The sequence below is a fragment of the Chelonia mydas genome, chromosome 5 (assembly GCF_015237465.2).
Source record: "Chelonia mydas isolate rCheMyd1 chromosome 5, rCheMyd1.pri.v2, whole genome shotgun sequence".
Taxonomy (NCBI): Eukaryota; Metazoa; Chordata; order Testudines; family Cheloniidae; genus Chelonia; species Chelonia mydas.
The window spans coordinates 25,189,939-25,214,476 of record NC_051245.2 but is presented as its reverse complement, the minus strand read 5'-3'; the positions used below and the strand labels follow the sequence as shown (position 1 = coordinate 25,214,476).

Sequence of the window (24,538 nt, the reverse complement as noted above, 5' to 3'; positions counted from 1 at the left end):
ATTTTAAAACATTATGTTTAGTTATAAATAGCTAAACAGGTATTATCCTTCAGGACTGGATCCTCAGCAGCTGTCAGTTGGGGTAGGTCTAGTGAAGTCAATGGAGCTATACCAATTTTCAGCAGCAGAAGATTCTTAGATTCATAGATTTTTAAGGCCAGAAGAGACCATGATGACCTCACTGTACATTAAGCTGTGGGGGCATTGTCTGGCTTGAAGGAAAAGATGTGTGGCCCTTTTTAGGCTGGAAAGGCTGCCCCCCTGGAAAGACTGCTGAGTGTGAGAGTGACTTGCTGCAGTAGCTTCAGACCAGGTCAGTGTGCGGATGCTGACCCATCCCCTGCCCCCAGTGACTGGAAGAGAGTGGAGACTTTTTAGGTCCGTGCTGATGCAGGAAAAGCCCTCTTTTTACCTGGATCAGGTAGGGCAACACCAATCCTCCCACCCACAAGAAATAGTTAAATACCAGGTTTTTCATGATCCGCTGTGCGGATGACGCCAGTTGCTCCTTTCTCAGGGGTCTGGGAAGGCATTTTTCCCATACCACCAGATTGGCCCAGGCAAGGTGGGTTTTTTCACCTTCCCTACAGTGGGTTGGGGGCTTAGTTGGGGCAAACATGAAATGACGGTTAGGCTACAATGTCTCTACTCATTATGTAAATGTGGGTGGATATCTAGTGCAGGTACTCAATAGGGAAGGGATACAGTGATCATATAAAATGGATTGTAAAGGATTTAAAGGAGATATTCTTTAAATGAAGAGAAGGGGGACTTCAGGGCTCCTATGACGGGCACAGCAGGGAGCCAACCCCACCTCTTTTATAGCCCCCCTTAATCTACATTTGAGCAGGGGAGGTGGTGAGATCCCAGCAGCTGGTTGGCTGGGGACCAGGATGGGTAAAGGGGGAGGGCTGATAGCAGCCCTTCCCCCCAGGTATATGTAAACGATTATGGAATTACCTGCATTGTACACTTTTATCTGCCAGGTACTCACTGACATTTAGGAATAAACGTGTGGCCTAATTAAATCACAGCCAGTCTCTCCTGTCCTCCTTCCAGCAAAGCTGAACAATGAATTTCTAATCTGACCTCCTACAAAACACAGGTCCTCAGTATCCAGCACATGCTGGTGCTGAATGTTCAAAACATTTTGACATAATAATTTAACATAGCACTTAACAGAGGCACTTACCACATGATTAGAGCTACCAATCTCATGATAGCTTCATTAAGGCTATCAAAGAAGTGTCTTAATGGCTGCCCTTGCTCCTTCATGTTCCCAATCACCAATCCGAAGCTTATTGAGAAGACTACCAGTCCCAGTGCATTCACTCCATTTACGGCACCTGGAACAGGGATCACCTCCTCTTTCATTCGAGTTAGGGTTTCCATTGCTTCTGATACATTGTTTATTACGGAAGCCACCACGGATGTTTCATTGGGTGGAATTGCTACTCTAAATATTCTCTTGTCATAGTTTGTTTTGAACTTAAAAAAAAAGAAGAAAAGACAGAAAACAGAGTGACTTACTGCAAAAACAGATGAGTACACTTGTCATTTACCACTCTCGTGAAACTAGCAGTATTACTTCCCAATTTTAAAATGTCTTTTGAGTTATTAGTTTGTGTCATATTTAGGGGTAAAATAAAGTTTTAGGGTGAAATTCTGGATCTCCTGAAGTAAATGGAAAACCTCACATTGGCTTCAATGGAGCCAGCATTTCACCCTTATTTTCAAGAATTCATGTGCTCAGATTAATATTTCAAACATACAGCTTTGATCAAAGCTGTATGTTTGATCAAAGCTCTATGTTTGTCAGTGGTATGATTTTTGTGACAAAACTGTGTCTTTTAGTTTGTGTTTTTATAATGAGTCATGATTTTTTCACTGAGTTTGCCTACTACTCAGCAAGACTTCCATGAATTGGCCTTTTTTGGCTCTTTATATGCTTTTAAACTATTGATTACAGATATTTCCTACTTTTCTACTGGAAAAATAAATGTAAGGATAATATAAGTATCATGACTTTTCCTTTTTTAAATACTGAAATTAGGACTTTTACATATTTTTTCCCTAACAAAGCCATGAATTTTTCTCTCTCTTTTTAACCATTTGTTATTGATTTACCTCTTTGTTTACAAACTAATTCTGTTTTGTGTGACCACTGACATCAGGTGGACAAATGAGATTCAAGTTCTTAGCATTCTCCAAATCTTTGCTTTAAAAACAATATTCCACAATGTATTCATTTCTATTTTTCCCAGGATAATTTCATATCCTGCATATTTATATCTGTACCAGAAAACAAATCACAGCCCTATCCTGTCTAAACACAAGGAACCTAATTCTCATTTACATAAAGGCATCTTTACACCTCTCTGGGTAACATTTTTTAAAAGCACCCAAGTGACTCAGGAACTTTTATCTCATTGCACCCAATGGTACTTAGGCATCTAAGTCACTTAGGCGATGTTGATAATTTTACCCCATTACACCTACCCACTGATAATGAGGATCAGGCCCAAGGAGTTCAGTATTATTACTAATAGTTCAAAACTATTGCAAGACTTTGGAAGTTTTTAAGTGAAATGAATGCACAGTTGGCATTCTTGTGACTAAGAACAGCAACCTGAGTGTAGGGGAAGAAAAGAGTTCAACTGGTCTGAGGTATGGTTAGATTCCATACATCAGACACACAATCTTGATGCACTGCTCAAGAATATCTGCTTAACCATTGCAGTCATGAAGGTGGATTCAGTCCTTAACTCCCAGTGGAAGTACCTTTCTGAAGATTTAGTGGAAACCTTTTATACAAGGAAACATTTGTCAAAATAGCCAGATATTCAAGGGTTTTAAATCAAATTTGTAAAGAAACCACTAATCACTAATCATGCAATCTGAGAAATGGAAATTACCTGGAATTTATAATTAAAGGAATATTATTTATTTGACTCAGTAATATCTCGCCAGGTACCATCTAATGTGGTACTTCAAACATTTCCAACTCTTTTTCCATGCACCTAGCAATGGTAATTGTGACTTATATATTTGTATTCTTGCTTTTAAGGGGAAAAAAGTGCCCAGGAGGCTTTATGAAAGCAACAGTGAATGTGCAGGAGCGGTGGGTATGTAAATTACACAATCATTTTTTTTAAATTAGATTTAGGAGACACTGAGTTAATGTCTTCCACCTTGCACCATTTCTCAAATTCCATTTCAATAGAGGGAAACGCTTGATCCTTTATTAGATAATATTATCTTTAAGGGCATGAAATAGGGTATCAAGTTCAAGGACCGTACAGAGAGATTCAGAACTCTTCTGCTGATTCAGATGTCAGGTGCTAGAACCCTGCACAGATGTAGAGCTTTTCTGCTGACTCACCCTGTCAGCCAGATTATGTCATCCTTTTAATGCCAGACCAGGATATGAAAGGGTCTGAGTGGATAATGGGTGTCATTCTGAGGCACAGAAAACTAGGGTGTAAGACACAGTATTAGTGCAGGGAAGAATTCTAGTTGGTCTCAGGAGAAAATATAGGCTGAGGTTTATATTTTATTGTTGCTTTTTAGGTTACAATCAAGGAAACCCCAAGAAGAGGGTAAGTTTGGCCTGCAGCCAATGAGTGTATTGTGTTAGGAGCAGGGTGGGAACTCCACCTGCATACAGATAGTGTCAGGGCAAGATGAAACAGCTTCTTCACAAAGGGAGTAAATGTAGGAGGTCTTGAAATCGATGATGGAATTGCTGAGTCATCAGAATCAACCCCAGGCTGCTGTTCAACAAGTCTTGCTGCCATTTATGTAGGAGTACCAACGGCAGCAACATTTCCAGGAGCAACTGCTTTGAAGTCTCTGTGATGGGCTGTGTTCACTGGTGGCATCACCTAGTGGTTAGGGGGCTAGGCCTCTGCTTGCCCCACCTCCAATATTTCCCCTTGGCTACAGTCACGATCCTTCAGTCAAGTCACCCATCAGTCTTATTTATTTGCAGGTTGATAGATTTGCAGTTGATAGACACCAAGGAAGACATGGTGTCCCCCACCCTCAGGATTGGGGGTGGGGGAACCTTTAGTCTATCTATTGATCCCTGTGGGTGTCCAATCCCTGCTGCAGGATTCTAAAGGTCTATACCCTCTGCTTCCTTCCCCGAGGGAGAGTCTGGAAGTGAGGATTTTCATGCCCTTCTTAACAAGGGGGATTCGGAAGGGAACCCAGGCCCCCTACTCCACTAGTCTGTGGCCCAGGGTCTTGTAAGAGGCACCAATGTCCAGCACCCAGGACTGCTTTTAAGCTGTCTCCCCAGACCACTTCCTACCACCCACTCTCTCACCAAAGCCTTGCAGTTTGCCTCAGAGTAGTGAAAGAAGAAGAGAATAATTGAACCTTCAGCCCCTCTGGGCTCAGCAGGCAGGCTCTTTCCCTCAGGGAAAAGGTTTCTGCAGACCCCTTCTTCAGGAGCTCTCAAGATAGCTTTTTCTCCCTGCCCTATCAGGTCCCTTCTGCTTCACCTCCAGCTGGCACATGCTTTGCAGGTGGGGCTGGATAGAGTCACCTGGGCCCTGAGTTGCTCCTTAACCCCTTTAGTTCCAGTGTGGGGTTTATACAACAAATCACAGTCTCCTTAACTGAGATGCAGTGCCTGAACTGCTAATAAATCCCAGTCCTTATCAGTCCAAGCTGGGAACCAGAAGATGGTCACTTTTAAGTAGACAGCTACTGCATCTCAGTGGGAGGACGACTAGGTTATCTGTGTGGGCCCTTATGTGAAGGGAAAGGCACAAGCTATATATTGGGGGCTGGGTGAGGATATTTCTATAAATTACAGTCTAGTAGAGTTCAGTTCGATCAAAGTGACATTTTAATATCTTACTTCCTGATACTGCGAGTCTTTATTCTTTTGACTATTTTTAAAATGGGACTACTCATGAGAGTTAAGGCTATTCATGTAAGAAAGGCATTGCAGGACTGGGGTATCAGGAAAACAAGATTGTTATATTTTTGGCAGTAATACACCATGTCCAAGTTACCAATACATGATGGGCCAGAGATCCTCACAAGCCAATGGAGCTATGCTAATTTATACCAGTGGCGGATATGGCCCCTTCGTTTCAAGGTAGAGCCTTTTTTCCCTTGATAGCATTATAGAGATTAAAATAATGGCATTATTGGACTTTTGCAAACTATGGTGTTATTTCAGTAATGAATAATATATTTCAAGATGAATTTTAATTAAATTATCCTAGTATGAAAACAAACAGTATTGATTGCCTTACATACTAAAATGAATCATCACTGTATTTGGTGATACAAACCATTGAAAGCAATTTGATTTGTATTTACTGCATGACATTTAAATTAGCAACCTCATACTAGTGTAGTCGAACACTTCAGTAATTAGCTTGCAAAAAAGATAGTGACATAAAATGGTTACTGTTAAAATTCAGTTTTTACCAACAGAGATAACACTATGGTATGTGAGATAATGCAATTAGAATACAATGTAAATTTCGTGACTCGGATACGTGGTATAACTTTTGGTGAAATATTTTTTAATGGTGACCATTGTACCAGCTCAAACTTCCTAACCTGCCACTACCAACGTGAAATACACTATAAGAGCAAAATGAGAAACATAAGAAAAATGGTACCTCAGATTCATGATTCAGCATTTCTATTAATTTCATGCAGACTAGTGTGATGCACATTTTAATCATACTAAATTATTTATGGAAGCATTAATGAATCAGGCATCTTAACAGTAGCTGCAATATATCCCAACCAGCTATTATAAGTGCACACAATAGCTAGCATCACATTGATATACTTAATGTGTCTTCTTGTATGTTTAACACTTCTGTTCCATTGTGCAGGGACTTGTAGGAAAGAATAATAATAAATGGATGAACAGGTTCAGAAAAAATACAGTTAGCAGGATGAACCTTGCCATTCTCTTATGTCAGACTTTCTTGACTTCCAACATTAGGTGCCACAAATTTCTCTTTGTGATACTTCAATAGGCTTCAGGTTCCACTTATTTTCAAGTGAAAACTGCCAAAATGCTGACCATCCCACAGGCTCTTGTGCTTCCTTTCCTTCCCCATGGCCATCCAGTTCATCTTTGTCTCCCTCGCCCCTGTGACATAGCCTCAGAATGTGAACCCCAGCTGCAGGTTGCTAATTCTTCTGGGTCATACCATAGGCTCTTCAAATTTAGGGGAGGAAAAGAAATGAAGGGATCAGGGTCAGAGATAGAAGGCAGTGCCAGGGATCTATTAGAATGTCATGAGTGAGAGAGAATATGGGGATTATGAATGGAGAAGAGTTTGAATAAATTCGTCTAAGCTTCAGATAAGCACCCGAGCTATCTGGATACTGACTGGAACTGAATCTTTTGAGATTCATCCACTGCTAGTAGAAACCGCAAAAACAAGTTGTCAATGTACAGTGGAATGAAGACTGACACTTATCACATGGATGTACACAACTGGTGTAAAGACTCACACCATTTGGTTTAACCCTATGGGGCTAGCAGTGATCTGAACCTGTTATTGATGCACTGGAAGAGATGCTGAGAGAGACAGGGAGGTAGTAGTATATGTGTTCTTCCACAGTGGGAGAAGAGAGTAACACACAAAACAGTGACCTAGGCAATTCCCAAACATCTAGGGAAGTGTATTGCCTAGATTAGAATGGGAGGTTGGTAGTGATGATGAACTGCCTGAGGAAAAGCAGGGGGCCAGAGGTAGTAAAACTGATTTATTGGGGAGGGGGAGAGCACTTTAAATTTCCTGACAAAATCTATGTGTCAGCACCTTTCTTTCCAGCTTGACACACGAGGGCAGTGTGAGTCTTTGTCCCTTTCTAGTGCCTGGTCCACACAAAAGTCCACTATAGGCTCCCTCAGACTGTGGGGCTAGAGCCCAGTGGTGGGGGCCTGACAACCTTGTGCTACATTTTTTTCTGGGAATTTGTTGGCAGGGTTTTCCCAGCTCTGATGAACATCCCACGCATGCACCCAAGAGGGACTGAGGAGGGCTTTTTTGCCCTGTAGTGACTCCCCCTGCCCACCAGTGGCTGCTGTGGTGCTGGCGCTGAGTGCAGAGAGACTGTCTGCTCCACCACTCCTCTTGCTGGTGCAGCTCTTGTGGAGATACCTGCCAGCAGAGAGGGGGAGTGCAGGGAGAGGAGGCAGCAGCTTGTTGCCTCGGGGTTTTGCTGATAGAGCTGGGAGGGGGACAGAATAGGAGGTGGGGGTGGTCAAAGGGCTGAAGGGTGGAAAGGGAAGCGGAAGCAAGAGCAGAATGGGGATTACGTTCCCGCATTACGTTCCCCTTTCTCCTGCTTTCCTCAGTCATGCAAATGGAAAACAAGCGTCCACCTCAAGGAAACGAGTCACAGTAAGGACAATATAATGTCGTATATCACAGTATTGTAGCATACCATTAATAGTTGATATATATGTGAGCATGGGCTGTAGCCCATGAGAGGACGGAGTACAACATTTGGAAATAACTGGTCTGCTCCACTGCTGCTTAATAGAGCTACTCTTTTAATTCAAAGGTAAAGGCTCATGTTTCCAGTGCTGAAGGTCATAGATTCAAACCCCAATAAGTCAAGCAGAATCATTATACAGTACTTCTATGTAAGGCAGGGGGATAAAACCTCAGTATATTTCATTACATTATTTCCTGTGTGGACTAGCAAGATAAAGAAAGAAAAGGCTCTAGTGCATATTCGGCAAATCTCTTCAAGCAAATACATTCATTTTTGAAGGAGACAACAGAGCTGAGAACCGTGTGACCACAGAATTCACCACATAATCTTATTTTTCAAAATATTATCAGAACTGCTTGATTTTGATGCAGATTTGATGCCAATTTGGATATTGAGTTGTTGGCAATTATGGTTTCCATATTTCTGCAGCCACACATCATTGTAATCTCTTGGGAGCAAAGGATTATGAAATATATGTGTCAGAATTTTCAGTCTTTATGCCAATACTTTGAATGTTAGTGAACCGGACTATGCAAGTTAAATAATACCTTCTTCACAAGTCTTCTGAGAAACACACCAGAAACCCTTAAGATAAGTTTTTGAAAAGAAGTCTATAGGGCCACTGTATTTTGATGTCTAAATACCTTTGTAAATCTGGTCCATAATTACTTCTGCTGTGAAATGGATTGATATTTTATATTACAGATTTGATGATAAAATAATTTCTAGTTTCTAAAAGTTGCATTGTATTGTATCTACCTTACTTGATTCGAAGTTCAAGGGTATGATTTAAACATTAATAATGCCGATATGGACAGATTTAAAGAGATGCTTTCTCAGTAAGCACAGTCTAATGATGAAAGGGACCAGCCAGAAACAATTGTCCTTAAATATCTCCTATTTATTCAGCTATTTCTGGCAACTCTTCTATACTGTAAGTAAATTGTGATGCATGGTATGTTTGTCAACAAAACCTACAGAACATTTTTATTTGCATAACAGTTCTTGCATTGTATAGAGTGGAAATTGTGCATTTAAATAAAAATTTAACTCTCATACTTAAGGTAAAATCTCCTTGCATATATTGGGTTTAAAACAACTAATATGAACTACTTTGCTGTTCACTGCTATCAGTCATTTAAACTGGCCTCATTGAGGTGTTTGTTCAGAACTCTTTTCCACGGTAGCCTGGAGTGTTACTGAGACTATTTAATAAGACTAGACCCCTTGAATGCTGAGCACATGAAGATGAGACATTTTAAAGATATTGTAAGGTATAGAGAAGCCCCAAGATACAGCTATGGCTCCAGGCAAAATTTCTGATACATAATGAGGAGTTCTCAGACTGGGGGTTGGGACTCCTCAGGGGATTGTGAGGTTATTACACGGGGGGTCACGAGCTGTCAGCCTCCACTCCAAACCCCGCTTTTCATCCAGCATTTCTAATGGTATTCAATATATTTAAAAGTGTTTTTAATTTATAAGGGGGGTTGCACTCAGAGGCTTGTTATGTGAATGGGTCACCAGTACAAAAGTTTGAGAACCACTGCACTAATGAATGGTGTATAGCATCAGCTAAAGATGAGAAACTACAGTATCAGAAAGAAATAATCATATTCATGGCAATATATATATATGTAGAAAGCTCACTATATTCATGTATTGCCCTCCAAAGTTTTTTAAGGGAATTTAAAAATCTCACTAGTCTCTTTTATTTTTCCCTTTTAACAGGAATGTTGGTTAGGGCTAGGCTACAGGTGGAGGAACACAATAAGTAACAATTAAGTGGCATTCCTGCCTTATCATCAGGCAGTAAGTGAGAAGTACAAGCAATGCTTTATATTAATTTGACCTATATGCTTTGCTTTTGAAGTGTGCAGAGTTGGCTCCTCTACTTCCAACCTATGTTCTTTGCAGACTTCCCATGTGATATTCCTGGATGTGTTCCAGCCTTTGTACCAATAGTACATTGATTATTCACCATCTCTTCATCCCCCTGAGCCCAATATTGTCTTTGAAAAGAAAATTCTCCATTGATTTTCATTAAGCTTGCCTTTGGCTCATGAATCACGCAAATCTGGAGAAGTTTTAATTTTTGAGCTTGCTGGCCCAGGTGGGTTTTCCCAGTTCTCACAACAAATACCACTGTACACATGAACAAGAACAAACACCCATTTTAGTTCATTTTCTTTAGCTGAAAAATAATAGTACATGTAAGATCCATGACTGCTGTAAGGACAAGCAAAATCATTGGCTGTTCCTTAAAAATACATTAATAACATTTCAGTCTTTAATTTACTGCATGAAAGATACCACACTGGAGTTTCAATTAGAAATAACAGCACATTTTTACCTGTTTAAAGCAGGCTTCCACCAAGTTTGGAGGGAACATGTTTCTGTGAAAAGGAGATAAAATGTCAGAAATATTAATCACATTCTAGCAACATATTAACCAGTAGCTCAGCTGATGGGGATAAACTGATTACTGAAGGATCACTAAGATGAAAAAATACATGTGTATATGTTATAGTGAATAGGGCCTCATTTATAGTATTACCTTATTACCTTTTCAGGACAAAATTTTGGATGGTTTGGGTGAGCGAGTAAAGAACTGTGTTTCAAATCCTACATAACAGAATGTTGGTGGGTTTGCCAAATGAACACGATTAGAGGGTCTGTACTGACTCTTTTTTGGTATAGGTATTTATTAAAATGATCTGGATACAGATTAACTTTGCTCAATATGTAATGCAACTCCACTTCTTTTCAAATGAAAACTGCTGACATTTTGACAGTCACACAATCTAGGGTATTGTGATTACTAAAAGGGAATAGTCAATATGTTTTCCTAATTAGAGCTGGATGAAATTTTTTGACCAAAACATTTTTTTCAGCAAATGATGCAGATTCAGTGACACTTAAACATTTCACATATTCACGTCAATTTTGCCAAATTGTTTCAGTAAAAAAAAAAACCAACCTAACAAAATTCCCCCCAAAATACTGAAACATTTTGTTTTGACACTTTCCAAACAAAGTGTTTCAATTTTTTGATCTGTAATGACTTTTTGTTTTGAAAGTTCCTTTTATTTTACTTTTTTAAATTAAAAAACATTAATGTTCAAAAATGAACAAAAATGTTTCATTTTGTTTGACCCAAAGCAATTTTTTTTTCAGTTTTCAGTTTGCCTAAAATTTTGAAAAATTTTATTTTTCATTTGATACAAAACAATTTTTTTATTATTTTTTGAAATTGCCAGCAAACTGAAAAATCCGTTCATACAGCTCTCTTTCTAATGTTTAAAGTACATTTGACATGGCATACAGTATTTTAGAGTAATATTTTATACGTATTACAAGTGTTTTTTCCACAATGCTGAAATTTAATTTTCTTGGTGAGTGAAAGCCTCTTCTTGCTCCATTCTGGAGACCCCCTTCCTGGCATCCTGGCTCTTGGAGGCCTCCATCCATGTCTGTGCTCTGTGACCCTCTCCGCTGGAATTAACAGAGCATGAACTTCTTCTGAATTTCTTGGTGGTAAAGCCATTGGGTTCACATTCATTATCTGCTTCCCCACTTCCTGGCACACCTGTGGAACATCGGTTGGACAGAAATGGCACTGCAGAGTTTCTTTTAGCTTGGAGAAAACAGGCTACATTGCTTCTGCTCCATTCTTCCATGCATTTTATCTACTTTCCCCTAGTTTCTCTCTCTTCTCCATGCAAATTGAGCAAAGGTAACCATATGGCCCCAAAGCAGGGGCCGCCATGTAAGGGAAGATGAATGACTAAATGAATAGATTCAGGTGGAATGAGATTCTTGTTGGAGACGGGGGTAAAGGAGAGGAGAGGAACTTGGTGTTAGAAGTTGTAGTATGGGGGCCAGGAGAGGAACTTGTGGAGGCAGTAAAGCAGGTTTCTGAGCACAACATTGCTTTGAATTTTAAAAGCAGTTTCTTTCCTTGCCACTTTGTTCGGCTGCTTATTTGAAAGTACTTACTGTGCTAGTTCTGTATTTTGTAATGACACTGTTGGCATCACCAGCTTCAAATGAAGTTTGGCTAGTTTAGCTAGTCACAGTCCCAGATTTTCTATGTACATCTTGTGATGTACATCTAAATATTGCTGTTGTTGCCATTGCTACAGAAGATGTACAATATAATAGCCGTACCTGATTAAGTCAAGAAAGGCATCTGCTGCTGTCACTTGCATAATTTTGCCTTCTCTGTGCATATTTTCCTTTGTACCTTTCCCAGGGTGGATGATGACCACAATGATTATGCCAATTATTACAGCAATGATCGTAGTACTCATGTAGTAGACTATTGCTCGCATTCCCATCTTCCCTGATGCTTTACTATCCAGGGCAGCCGTTCCTAATAAATTTAAGCACAAGGACATTCACCTCATAAAACTGTGCGTGAAGATTGTAAACTCAGCAACCTGAGGCTTTGTGAGAGGAGTTCTGATAACAAGTACATTTAAAGCAACCCAAGTTATACTGGCCTAGTAAAACTACTCTGTTCCTCTTCACAGGTAGTGCTGTTATTGTTACATCCCCCGCCCCCCATGCTTGTTATTACATAATTATCTGTTAGGAGAGCTTAACTCTCCTCTGAATTATCTGGTTTTAGCAACTGTTGGAATCAGGATAGGGAACTAGAGTGACCATTGGTCTGATTCGATGTGGCAATTCCTTTGTACCACAGAGATTAATACATTGAGTTTTGGTTATCAGATTAAGCATAATCCAAAAATGCTTCATAGAAATCTGCTGCACTTAATCTGGAATGGCAGGGAAGAAATCACAGAGTATCTTCAGACAATATTGGCTACCTGATGTGTTTATAGAAGTGTGTGTGCATGGAGTGCCGTTCTTAAATGTTTAGTACAATGACCTGGGTTTACCTCTGGCCCAAGCCATTGGAGATTCAAATAGATTAAGTGACATTAGTTTAATTCAGAAAATCCTTGCGATTGTATGAATTAAACATTTGGAGTCTTTTGTAGGCATCCCAAAAGTTTGAGATATTAATCCTAACACTTGGCTGATCTTAGTGCAATTCTGATTTAATGTGGATACCAGGGTGCCCAATGTGGCATCTACTTAATCATCTGTTGACTGGGTTGCACAAACAAGGTCAGATTGTGGTTTTCAAGTGGAGGAGCCTTTCTGTAGTAGGAGGCCCAAGAGGAACTGTGGCTCCCTAAGTAAGAATTTCCCAAGGATCCTAGGAAGTGCACAGTTGGGGTGGTTGATCCATCACTCTTTCAACAGATATGGTTACTGCTCTTCCTGTAACCACTTTAAGGGGTGAAACACCTTCCCAGTCTGCATTTGGGATGCTAACGCAGCTATTTAAAATCAGTAATAATGCTTCCATTGAATTTGTACCTACCACCTGTGGAATGATGCAAGGGATGGGCAAGGATCTCTATACCCTCTCCATCTCCTCCTTATGGACTCACATAGTGTTGGGCACTATCTAGCCTAGGGTATCTACTGTTTCTGTCTGTCTGCCTTTCTAGATTCTTACATTGATATCAATCACCATAGTATCTGAGCATTGTCTCTTCATTTATATCTATCTTTGAATTTATGAAGTACAGTGAAAGGCACCCATTTTGTGCTCAGAGAACCTATCTCATAGGTAAAACATGCAACATATAAAAAAGGGACTGCCATGAATATAAAGAATCTGAACATAAATAATATGCAAACCTAAAACAAGAATCATAACCTAGTTAAACTGATTAGTTTTTGTAAAATTTATTATACATTGTAATTGCTGTAAATATGCACTGTTTGGAGTTACAAGGGAATTACCCTAGATGTACACTGATGTAACTAAGATCAAAAGAGAGATCTGGGTTCCATTCCTGGCTCTGCCACAGACTTCTGGTGTAAATTTGATCATGTCACTTAGGCCTAACCTTTCATTTGCACTCCCTTTTTTATGTAAAAATTGCACCCACAAAATGATGCAGAAGCAGATTGCTATACTGACATCTTTAACTGCCTGCATTATACTTCTAATGCAAGGACAAAATTTTACAGGCACAAATTGCATTGTCAAATGGGAATCCAACCTTTGGAATATATGGCTTGTCACTCCTCTGTGCCTCAGATAATTTGGGGTAATAATGGGGTAAAATGGGGTAATAATACTTGCCTATGGTACCTCACTGTGATGTTGTGAAATCTAATTCCATATTTGTTATGTGCTTTGAGATCCTTGTATGTTATATACTAGTGAGTTCAAAGTAGTAGTATTGTTGTTTTAAACAGGAAGTAAATCATAAAAACCCTTTTATCTAGGAATGGGGATTGCTTCCCCGCCCCCCCCCCCCCGGCAAAGTTCCACAAAAGAATTCAAATATTCACCCTACTTTACTAACATGTCTAAACACAAACTTAGTAATTGTTGGCCCTTTCTGGTTCCATAATGCACATGTGCAATTTTTGTACCAGATGGGATTTGTTAGGATTATGTTATTTTTAGTTCTTCAGTGTGATAAAAAAATGTATAATTAACAAAGATAGAAAGAAAATGTGAGATTAACAAAATCAAGAATAAATTTATATTCACTTTTTAAGTCAATTTGTTCAAAACTTTGCTTATGTATTTTGAGTTTAAATGATCATATGTTCTTATTCCCCTTGTACTATATTACAAAACAAGTAACAGTATGCTGTGTATTTTTTTCCTCTGCATTTTAGCTAAGATCAGGTATAGTTTCTGTTATATCCTCTGTCAGGAGATACTGTCCTGCTCTTGCCAGGTAACTTGGGGGCTAATGCTGAGTGCATTCAACTCCCGGAGATTTTGTAGGTTTGGCCTCTTGATGCTTTTATAGGTTTTACCATCTCCTTGTACCACTGGCCAGATACCCCGGGACTGAGTGGCCTCAGCTCCCAAAGTCTGTGGGAATTGGGGCTGCTCAACATCTTTCTGGAGGTGATCAGCACTTTTGCAGGATCAGACCCTATGATCATATTTCATTGTTGAACTGGCATGGGGGTAGTGTGACGAGCTGGATTTGTTGTCTTACAGTGCGTCTACACTACAATAAAAGACCTGTGGCTCAGCTGCAGCTGGACCAGGTCAGCCGACTCTGGCTCATGGAGTTTGGGCTGCTGGGCTATAAAATTGCAGTGTAGATGTTTGGGCTTGGGCTGGAGCCTGAGTTTTGAAATGCTCCCCTTGCAGGTACTCAGAGCCCAGGTTCCAACTCAAGCCTGAATGTCTACATTGACAGGTTTCAGAGTAACAGCCGTGTTAGTCTGTATTCGCAAAAAGAAAAGGTGCCACAAGTACTCCTTTTCTTTTTGCGAATGTCTACACTGCAATTTTATAGCCCTGTAGTCCAAGCTCTGTGAACCTGAGTCTGCTGACCTAGGTCAGCCCTGGGTCTTTTATTAGAATGGACATACCCTAAGGGGCTGATCCAGAGCCCAGTGAAGTCAATGGGAGTTTTTTTCCATTGGCTTCAGTGGGTTTTGGATGAGACCCTGAGTAGGTACCAGGAGTTATACTCTTTTCTTACTAAGCTGCTTTCCAACTTGGCTTCCTCTTCTGCGATCATGCTGTGATGTTGCCTTGTATTTCAGTTGTTCTGGTCTTATTCCTGCTCTTCTTCTTCAGACAAAGGATTTTCGAGTTTGAGGCAAGGAGGGACTGACTGCTCTGCCCCCTGTTCTTAACCTTTAAGAGTACTAAAATAAATGTTCAAGATGGAGTGTTGAGAGACAAATATTAACAAACGATCATGTTTCGCTATATGAGGAGAAGGCAAATTTCCACCTCACAGCACCTCCTGGGCGGTGCTGAGTATCCTCACCTCTTACTGAAGTCATTGGGAGCAAAGGGCACTCAGCACCTCATGAGAAGCTGCTGGCACTTTGCAGGATTGAGCCCAAAGCTTTCAATAGCTTTCATCGTGTCAACACTAAAAAAATTATCCAAAATAATTCAGATTTTTTAAAGCAAGAAAGAATGAAAGGTTTTATTTTCTTAATTATTTTTAAGGGTTGATGAAGCTTCTTAGGGCTGAATGGGTCTCTGGCAAAGTCCTTAATGGAGAAGCAATAAAGTTAGCTCTGAGGCTTTTATGTGTCACAGGCCATTGTGTACATATTCTTTTCTTCCATAGAAAGCCAGCAAAAGCTCCCATTGTTCTGTGGAGATGTATGTGCCCCTTTAATCCTGCTCGCAGCTCGCTCTCCCACATGGCTGCTGGCTCTCAACTACTCTGCCATCTCATTCATCTCTGCTCCATCTTCTTCTTCTTCGTATGCCCTCCCCTTCCCCATGGGCCTGGGAAACTTGCAGGCTCACTGGTCACCATAAACAAGAATGCCTTGATGTTGTCAAGGCAACCGTGAGCAGAGTGCCTGTAATTTTTGTATCCACACACTCACAGGCTGAATGGAAATCATGTTTGGGGGAAAAGAGGTTTCTAAGATTCAAAACAAACCCAAATTCCTGCCCCCCACTTCACATACTCTCTGCCCCCTTTCTCCTGAAATGAGTGTGAATCAGTCATACTGTGGCTGAAATAAAGACATAACACGCAGTTCTTCAGAGTGCTTGGAACAAAGGGCAAAGCAGTACATCACTCCCTAACAAAGGTGCTAGAGAGGAAATTGAACAAAATGTTTTGAGAACTAGGAAAGGTAGCAACAAGTATTGTAATTGAGAGAGAGTGCAAAGAGTTGCAGTTAATTATGGGCATACAGTAATTACAGACTGCATCTTACCAAAACTGGTTGACTACCAGCCACTATTTTATTCCTTCCCATCCAGATCACAGCCATACAAATTAGCCTAGGACTGTGCTTTGGTGATTTTCTTGAACCCAGTTGGATTATTATTATTTATCATTATTATTATTTTATTTTCTTAATCATTGCAAACAGGGCTCAGTAAAGTTGTTCTGAGATGGGTGTAATCTAATTTGTAGTTTTGTGTTGTGATAAGGTAAAGAACTAACCAGAGACTGCACTGAATACAGCAGGTATGATTACCTGCCTTGTAAGCCTTGTAAGCCTTGTAAGCAGGTGGCATATGTGTTGCATTCGGTCCAAGGAAAAAAGGCTCTCAGAGACCGAGTATCGGCTCTTGAGAACAGAGTGGCTGAATGGAGGAGCTAAGGAGACAGAGAGATACACAGATGAGACTTTCTAGGACACAATTGACCGGTCCCACCCCAGTCTGACAGCCTCTGTGCCGTTGAGGAGGATGAAAGTCTCGGGCAAGGAAGACATCAAACTGGAATAGAGGGAAATGATCCCATAGTTGGGACCCTCCTTTCAGATGATGTCATGGTATCATCTCACAGTGAGGATACTTCTCAAGGGGAGGGAACCCAGTTATTATGAAGCAACAGGTAATAGTAATGGGGGATTTGACTATTAAAAATATAGATAGCTGGGTTTGTGATAACTGGGAGATCTGCATGGTGAATTGCCTGCAAGGTGCAAAGGTTGCAGATCTCTCGAGACATCTTGACAGACTTATGTGCAGTGCTGGGGAGGAGGTGGTCATGGTAACAGTGACATGGGAAAAGGTAGGAGAGAGTTCTGGAGACCAAATTCATGCTGCTAGATAAGAGATTAAGGTCCAGGACCTCCAGGATACCATTCTCTGAAATGCGTCCAGTTCCATGCACAGGGCCAATTAGACATGCAGAACTGCAGGGTCTCAGTGTGTGGATGAGACAATGGTGTAGGGAGGAGGGTCTTAGGTATATTATTTGGGAAAGGAGGAGCCTATAAGGAAGGATGGGCTCCACCGAAACCAAAATGAAACTAGATTGCTGGCATGGAAAATTAAAAAGGTCTTAAAGGAGTTTTTAAACCAAGAGCTAGAGGAAAGCTGACAGCTGCAGAGGAGTTCAGAAAGAGACAACACATGGGGAGGATCTACTACTGGGGACTCTCTATATTCTAGTAAAGAGGAGAGGATAGAAGTTGATAAAGTACACTTAGGAACTGAAGAGAAACAGTCAAATGGGAAAGAGTCCAATTCAGTTACATCACATGAAAGCAGAAAACTAAAAAGTGAAAATTATAAATACTTGTATACTTATGCTAGAAGTCTAAAGAGTAAAATGGGTGAATTTGAGTGCCTGGTACTAAGTGAGCATATTGATATAATAGGCATCACAGAAACTTGGTGGAAATCAATGACTTGGAATCTTGGAATACTAGGGTACAAGATATATAGGTACTAGTATCTTGGAATACTAGGGTACAAGATACATAGGAGTGACAGAATAGGTCGTGCTGGTGAGTGTGTGGCACTATATGTGAAAGAAAGGATAGTATCAAATATAGTAATAATCTTAAATGAGTCAAACTGTACCATAGAATCACTATGGATAGAAATTCCATATTTGACTAATAAGAGCATAACAGTAAGAATATGTTATTGACCACCTGACGAAAGCTTATGCTCAAATAAATTGGTTAGTCTCTAAGGTGCCACAAGTACTCCTTTTCTTTTTGCGAATACAGACTAACACGGCTGTTACTCTGAAACCTGACCAGGATGGTGATGGTGATTGTGAAATGCTCAGGGAGATTAGAGAGGCTATATATATTGGCTATATATATAAGAATGGTCATACTGGGTCAGATCAAAGGTCTGTCTAGCCCAGTATCCTGTCTTTCAACAGTGGCCAGTGCCAGGTGCTTCAGAGGGAATGAACAGAACAGGTAATCATGAAGTGATCCATTCGCTGTCACCCATTCCCAGCTTTTGGCAAACAGAGGCTAGGGACACCATCCCTGCCCATCCTGGCTAATAGCCGTCAATGGACCTATCCTCCATGAATTTATCTAGTTCTTTTTTGAACTCTGTTATAGAAAACTCAGTAATAATGGTGGATTTCAACTATCTCCATATTGACAGAGTACATGTCACCTCAGAACAGGATGCAGAAATAAAGTTTCTAGACACCATTAATGATTGCTTTCTGGAGAAGCTTGTCCTGGAATGCACAGGGGGAGAGGGAATTCTTGATTTAGTCCTAAGTGAAGCAAGGGATCTGGTCCAAGAGGTGAATATCAGTAATAGTTACCATAATGTAATTAAATTAACATTCTTCTGGGTGGTAAAATGCCAAAGAAACCCACGACAGTAGCATTTAACTTCAGAAAGATGAACTACACAAAAAAGGGAAAGCTAGTTAAATGGAAATGAATAGGAACAGCCACAAGAATGAAATGCCTGCAAGCTGCATGGAAACTTTTTAAAAAGATCCTAATAGAGGATCAAATTAAATGTAGACCCCAAATTAAAAAGAATAGTAAAAGGACCAAAAATAAATAAATAAATAGATTAAATAAAGCCACCTCTGCTAAACAACAGAGTAAAAGAAGTGGTTAGATGCAAAAAATCATCGTTTAAAAACTGGAAGTCAGATCCTACTGTGGAAAGTAGAAAGGAGCATAAAATGTGCCAAGTCAAATGTAAAAGTATAAGTAGGCAGACCAAAAAAGAATCTGAAGAGCAACTAGCAAAGGACTCAAAAACTAACAGAATTTTTTTTAAGTACATGAGAAGCAGGAAGCTTTTCAAACAAAGGACGATTGAGGTGCTCAAGGAGCACCGAAAGAAGGTAAGGCTATTAAAGAGAAGTTAAACGAATTCTTTGCTGTGGTCTTCACTGCAGAGGATGTGAGGGAGATAGCCACACTTCAGCCATTCTTTTTAGGTGACAAACCTGAGGAACAATCCCAGATTGAGGTGTCAGTACAGGAGGTTTTAAGGAACTCAAATATGAAATTGCAGAACTACTAAGTGTTGTATATAACCTATCACTAAAATCAGCTTCTGTACCAGATGACTGCAGGATAGCTAATGTGACACCAAATTAAAAAAAAAGACTCCAGAGGCAATCCTATCAATTACGGCTGATAAGCCTAACTTCAGTACCAGGCAAATTGGTTAAAACTATACTAAAGAACAGACATATTAGACACGTAGATGCACACGATTTGTTGGGGAAGAGTCAACACAACTTTTATAAAGGGAAATCATGCCCCAGCAATCCATTAGAATTTTTTGAGGTAGTCAACAAGCATGTGGAGAAGGGTGATCCTATAGATGTAGTGTATCTGGATTTGTGGAAAGCCTTTGATAAGGTCCCTCTTAAGGCTCAAAGCAGTCCAAAGGCTCTTAAGCAAAGTAAGCAGTCATGGGATAAGAGGGAAGGTCCCCTTGTGGATTAGTAATTGCTTAAAAGACAGAAAACAAAGGGTAGGAATAAATGGTCAGATTTGAAAACAGAGAGAGGTAAATAGTGGTGTCCCCCAGGGATCTGTATTTGGACAAGTGCGGTTCAACATATTCATAAATGATCTGGAAAAAAAGGGTAAATAGTATGGTGGCAAAGTTTGCAGATGTTACTAAATTACTCAGAATAGTTAACTCCAAAGCAGACTACAGAGAGTTGGGGATCTCACAAAACTAGGTGGCTGGGAAACAAAATGGCAGATAAAATTCAGTGTTGATAAATACTAAGTAATGCACATTGGAAAACATAATCCCAACTATACATACAAAATGATGGGGTCTAAATTAGCAGTTACCACTTTAGAAAGAGATCCTGGAGTCATTGTGAATAGTTCTCTGAAAACATCCAGTCAATGTGCAGCGGCAGTCAAAAAGCTATCAGAATGTTAGGAACCCTTAGGAAAGGAAAAGATCGTAAGACAGAAAATATTGTAATGCCACTATATAAATCCTTGATATGCCCACACCTGAATACTGCATGCAATTCTGGTCACCCCATCTTAAAAATATGTATTAGAAATGGAAAAGGTACAGAGAAGGGCAACAAAAATGATTAAGGTTATGGAACAGCTTCTGTATGAGGAAAGATTAAAAAGACTGGGACTATTAAACTTGGAAAAGAGATGAGTAAGGGGGAATATGATAGAGGTCTATAAAATCATGAATGGTGTGGAGAAAGTGAACAAAGAAGTGTTATTTACCCTTTCATGTAATACAAGAACCAGGGGTCATCTGATGAAATTAATAGGCATCAGGTTTAAAACAAACAAAAGGAAGTAATTTTTCACACAATGTACAGTCAACCTGTGGAAGTCATTGCCAGGGGATGTTGTGAAGACCAAAACTATAACTGGATTCAAAAAAGAATTAGATAAGTTCATGGAGGATTGGTTCATCAATGGCTCTTAGCCAAGATGGTCAGAGATGCAAGCCCATGCTCTGGGTGTCCCTAGGCCTCTGACTGCCAGATGTTGTGATTGGACAACAGGGGATGGATCGCTGGATAATTGTCCTGTTCTGTTCATTCCCTTTGATGCTCTGGCATTGGCCACTGTCAGAATACAGGATACTGGGCTAGATGGACCATTGGTCTGGCCCAGGGCGACCATTCTTGTTCTTATGTAAGTAGATTCCTTACTTGGGGTTTGCCATATGATGTCAGTGGAAGAAGCATTGTGCCCTGGATATAATTACTTTTCTTCTTTAATTTGGGAATTTGGGGTAATCCTCAGCTCCTAATGTCACCTGTTAAATCACACTTTCAGAGTTTTTCTGCCTCTCTCTAACAGAACCTATTGGTGAAAATAAGAGACTTACTTCTTTGCTCTTCTACAATAAATAAATATCATCTGAGACAAAACACAGCAAAGATTTTGCCCCAAACCTTTTAAAACTTTTTGCTTTAAAAAAAAAGTAAAGCTATTGTAATAACATAGTTTTGATGTATAATTATAAAGCACTTGACAGGATCCGTGTTTAATTTTTAAAATTACAAACTAATATCCAACTGATGACTGGTAATAGAGCAAAGTCATTTATATTTTTCATGAATATTTAATATGGTAGATAAATAGAAAGTGATGTCTAGGGGCTATTTTAAATTAATACTGTCTCCACAGTCTCAGTTTTTCAAAACATGACATAGAAAACAGAATCTTTTTGTTGCTAATTATTTTCCTGTTTATCCTTTTACAGACTCTTCATTATGAGGCTGTAGTTGCTAGGTAAACTGTTCTATGGTAGAACAGTGGTAAAGCCAACTGTTGATTCATGAATGTGGCCCTAATTTTGTTTTTTTTAAAGTTGTCTTTCCCTAAAAAGCAGTCTTAGGCCTCATCTACCATGCAGGGACTGTATCAGTAAAGCTGTGGCACGATAGCTATGCTGGCTTAACCCCTTAATGTAGACACAGTAGACAGTGACAGAAGGGGTTTGTCACACTTCAAGGCAACTACTCCTATATTTCCCCTCAGTGGTCTAGCAAGGGCACCCACTCACAGGCTTCCAGCTTCCCAGAATGGACAAATGCATCTCTCTCCCTTGTGACTGGGGTATTTCCAGGCTGCACAATTCCCTGCCCTCACTATGTTATTCACAGCACAGACAGGTTGCTGAAGGGCACCTGTTTGCTTCCTCTTCAGAAATGGGTAACAGTGTGACGCCCACAATTATAGTTACCACACAGGTCTTTCTGAGCAAGCCTACTTTAGTCCTGAGGTAAAAAGAGAACACATAATAAATATTAACAGAGAAAACATACCAAAGCAATGAAAGAACCTACACACATGCTAATGCTCTTATCAGAGGAATTCTTTCCCCCCAACCCCCATTCTAAGATGGATTCTGGGAGGAGCAGTCCTTCAAATCCCCACCACAGAGGATTCCTTGTGGTTACAAGTTCATCACAGCACCCTCATAATAGGTTTAGTTTTCCCTTTATACAGTTCGGGGCGGGGGGTTGATCTGAAGTTGTCAGGAGCAGGTCATTAGAAGATAATACATTTTCCTCCCCAGAGCTTAGCTTCAAAAGGGTGGATTCAAAGTGGGTCATTTGCATTCCCCAGGTACTTCCTAGGAAATCCATTTCACAGGTATTGTTCCAAAGTCTTCTGAAATTCCTAATATCTTCCAGAAATAGCGTTAGTCAGTCTCTTACAGAAGGTGCATACATACAATCCGACAATAACACGCACACAACTACATGTTTAATACAATGTACCCCAAAGGTATTAACCCTAATTCAATAAGGTTTAAATGAGTTCAGTAAAGTTTATCTTAATTCTGTAAGGTTTGTTCAGGTTATTACAGGATATTTTCAGTCTGTCATATGGTTTTTCTGTTGTTGTAGGAACACAATCTCTTAAGTACTGGAAGATAGGTTGACAGAAACATTTCTTGTGTTGACCTAGTTGCCTCTATGCTTGCGGGTTAGTTTAGCACTGAGGGGTGTAGATTTTTTGCACTCCTAAGTGCCACCATAGCTATGTTAGCCTAAATTTTACATGTAAACCACTCTCTAACCCTCACATCCTTCTGAGCACTGCAGGATGAGTAAGCTGACATCTTCACACTATAAGAATGATTCCCACTGTGGGTGATGATGACGATATGCGGAATGAATAACAAGATCAGAGCAAGTATTTGCCTGGAAAAGTTCTAAAGCAAAGTCATTAGTTAGTTGAAACCAGTGGGAATTTTTGTCTGACTGTAATCAACATGCTTGGGCTCAGAAAGCCTGATCCTCAGTGGCATTGAGTGTCTTCTGGGAGGTACTGACCACCCCTCACTCCCACTAAAGACAATGGGAGTGGAGGGTGCTGAGCACCTTGCAGGATCAGGCCCTAAATTAATACAGAGTTAGACACAACTACACTCCAGACTTAAGAAAACTAATTAATCAACATAGAAGGAAATAATGAAATAGCAAAGAAGTACAACATTGTTAATGTTTGCAGATACTTAATACTGTAGCTTCACATTAACTCAGCAGTGTGAAAATTAATACAGTTGATGACAACCTGAATTTCACATAAAAGATGTGTCTAAAATGCAGCACTGTGTGATTTTTGCTGTGTGGATCTGCTTCATGATGAGAGATGTTGACAGGACTCTTGAATTTTTCAATTCCCCTTATCTTTACATAGCTAGAAGTTTTAATAATCAGATTACACATTTCAATAGGTTTTGCCAGCTTTATTCAAACACTGGACAAGAAAAAGCCTCACGAAAAAATAGCATTAAAGTAATGTAAGTAAATTCAATCCACACAACATGGTTGTGACTAATTCAGCTGCCCACCTAATAACTGTGTGCAGGGGTTGCCAGTGAAAATCCCACGGCATGTAAGAAGAAGTCCCATTCCATGAGACAAAGAAAGAAAAGACCGTAAGAAAACCATGGGAATTGACAGGGTATGGAAAAGCCCAGATGAGCAGCCAAGTAGAGTGATGTGCTCTAAGTGACTCTCTCAGTCCCTTCCACCACCAAACTAAAGGGATCATTGGGATGATTCCCTGCATATGATGGAGTGACCCCCTCTCTGGAGGCTGCTAAATCATCCCTCGCAGAGATGACTAATCCCTGATGATTGTACAAGTACTTTTGAATAACTCCTTTTAAATGCACCAGATTGCACTAAATGCCAGATATTTTTGCCAGCAATGGATATCTCTGGATATTTCTGCAAAGTGTACGCATGTGCGCACGCGCACACACACACCATCTCACATGACACAAGTAGGAAGAACATTTGCTCTGCTATTAATAGGTTCAGTATTTTTTGTCAGACAATAAAAGTACTGCTGCAGTAGCAAGTATGCCTAATATAGAGTGGTTTGCCAAGTGGCGTTTCATCCATCCCTCGTTGGTTATTGCTATGAGAAAATGTTTAAATGGCTAAACATCTGAATAGATTTCCCAGTCCTCCATCCCTCCTGTCTGCAAACCCATGCACTCCTGGTTACACAGAATTTTATCACAGGAAGGAACACTTGTGTGGTAGCCTCTTCTTAAAATATTGGCAAGACATGAGTGACTGAATGTACACTGTAGGCACTAAAAAAAATCTCAAGTGGTTTTATGCTGCTTTTTGCCTTTTGATACTTTATACCACACCAAAATTAAATGCGATAAAAGTATTCTTTGTTGTTGTTGTTGACCATTAACATTTAACATCGTTATTACTTTCTTTTTGGACTGTAAATCTTATAAAACCATGTTTGGTGTCAACGCAAGAAAACAATC

General features: G+C 40.0%; 1 protein-coding gene across 1 annotated transcript in view; it reads right to left on the bottom strand.

Moving 5' to 3' along the window:
* Positions 1–24,538, bottom strand: part of SLC1A3 (solute carrier family 1 member 3) — an 87,282-nt gene that overhangs the window by 9,056 nt on the left and 53,688 nt on the right. The window contains exons 4-6 of the mRNA XM_007065743.4: positions 11,665–11,869; positions 9,848–9,890; positions 1,193–1,488 (exon numbers count right to left, since the gene is read on the bottom strand). Of these exons, the coding sequence (XP_007065805.1) occupies positions 1,193–1,488; positions 9,848–9,890; positions 11,665–11,869 (544 nt within the window). The remainder of the gene's footprint in view (positions 1–1,192; positions 1,489–9,847; positions 9,891–11,664; positions 11,870–24,538) is intronic.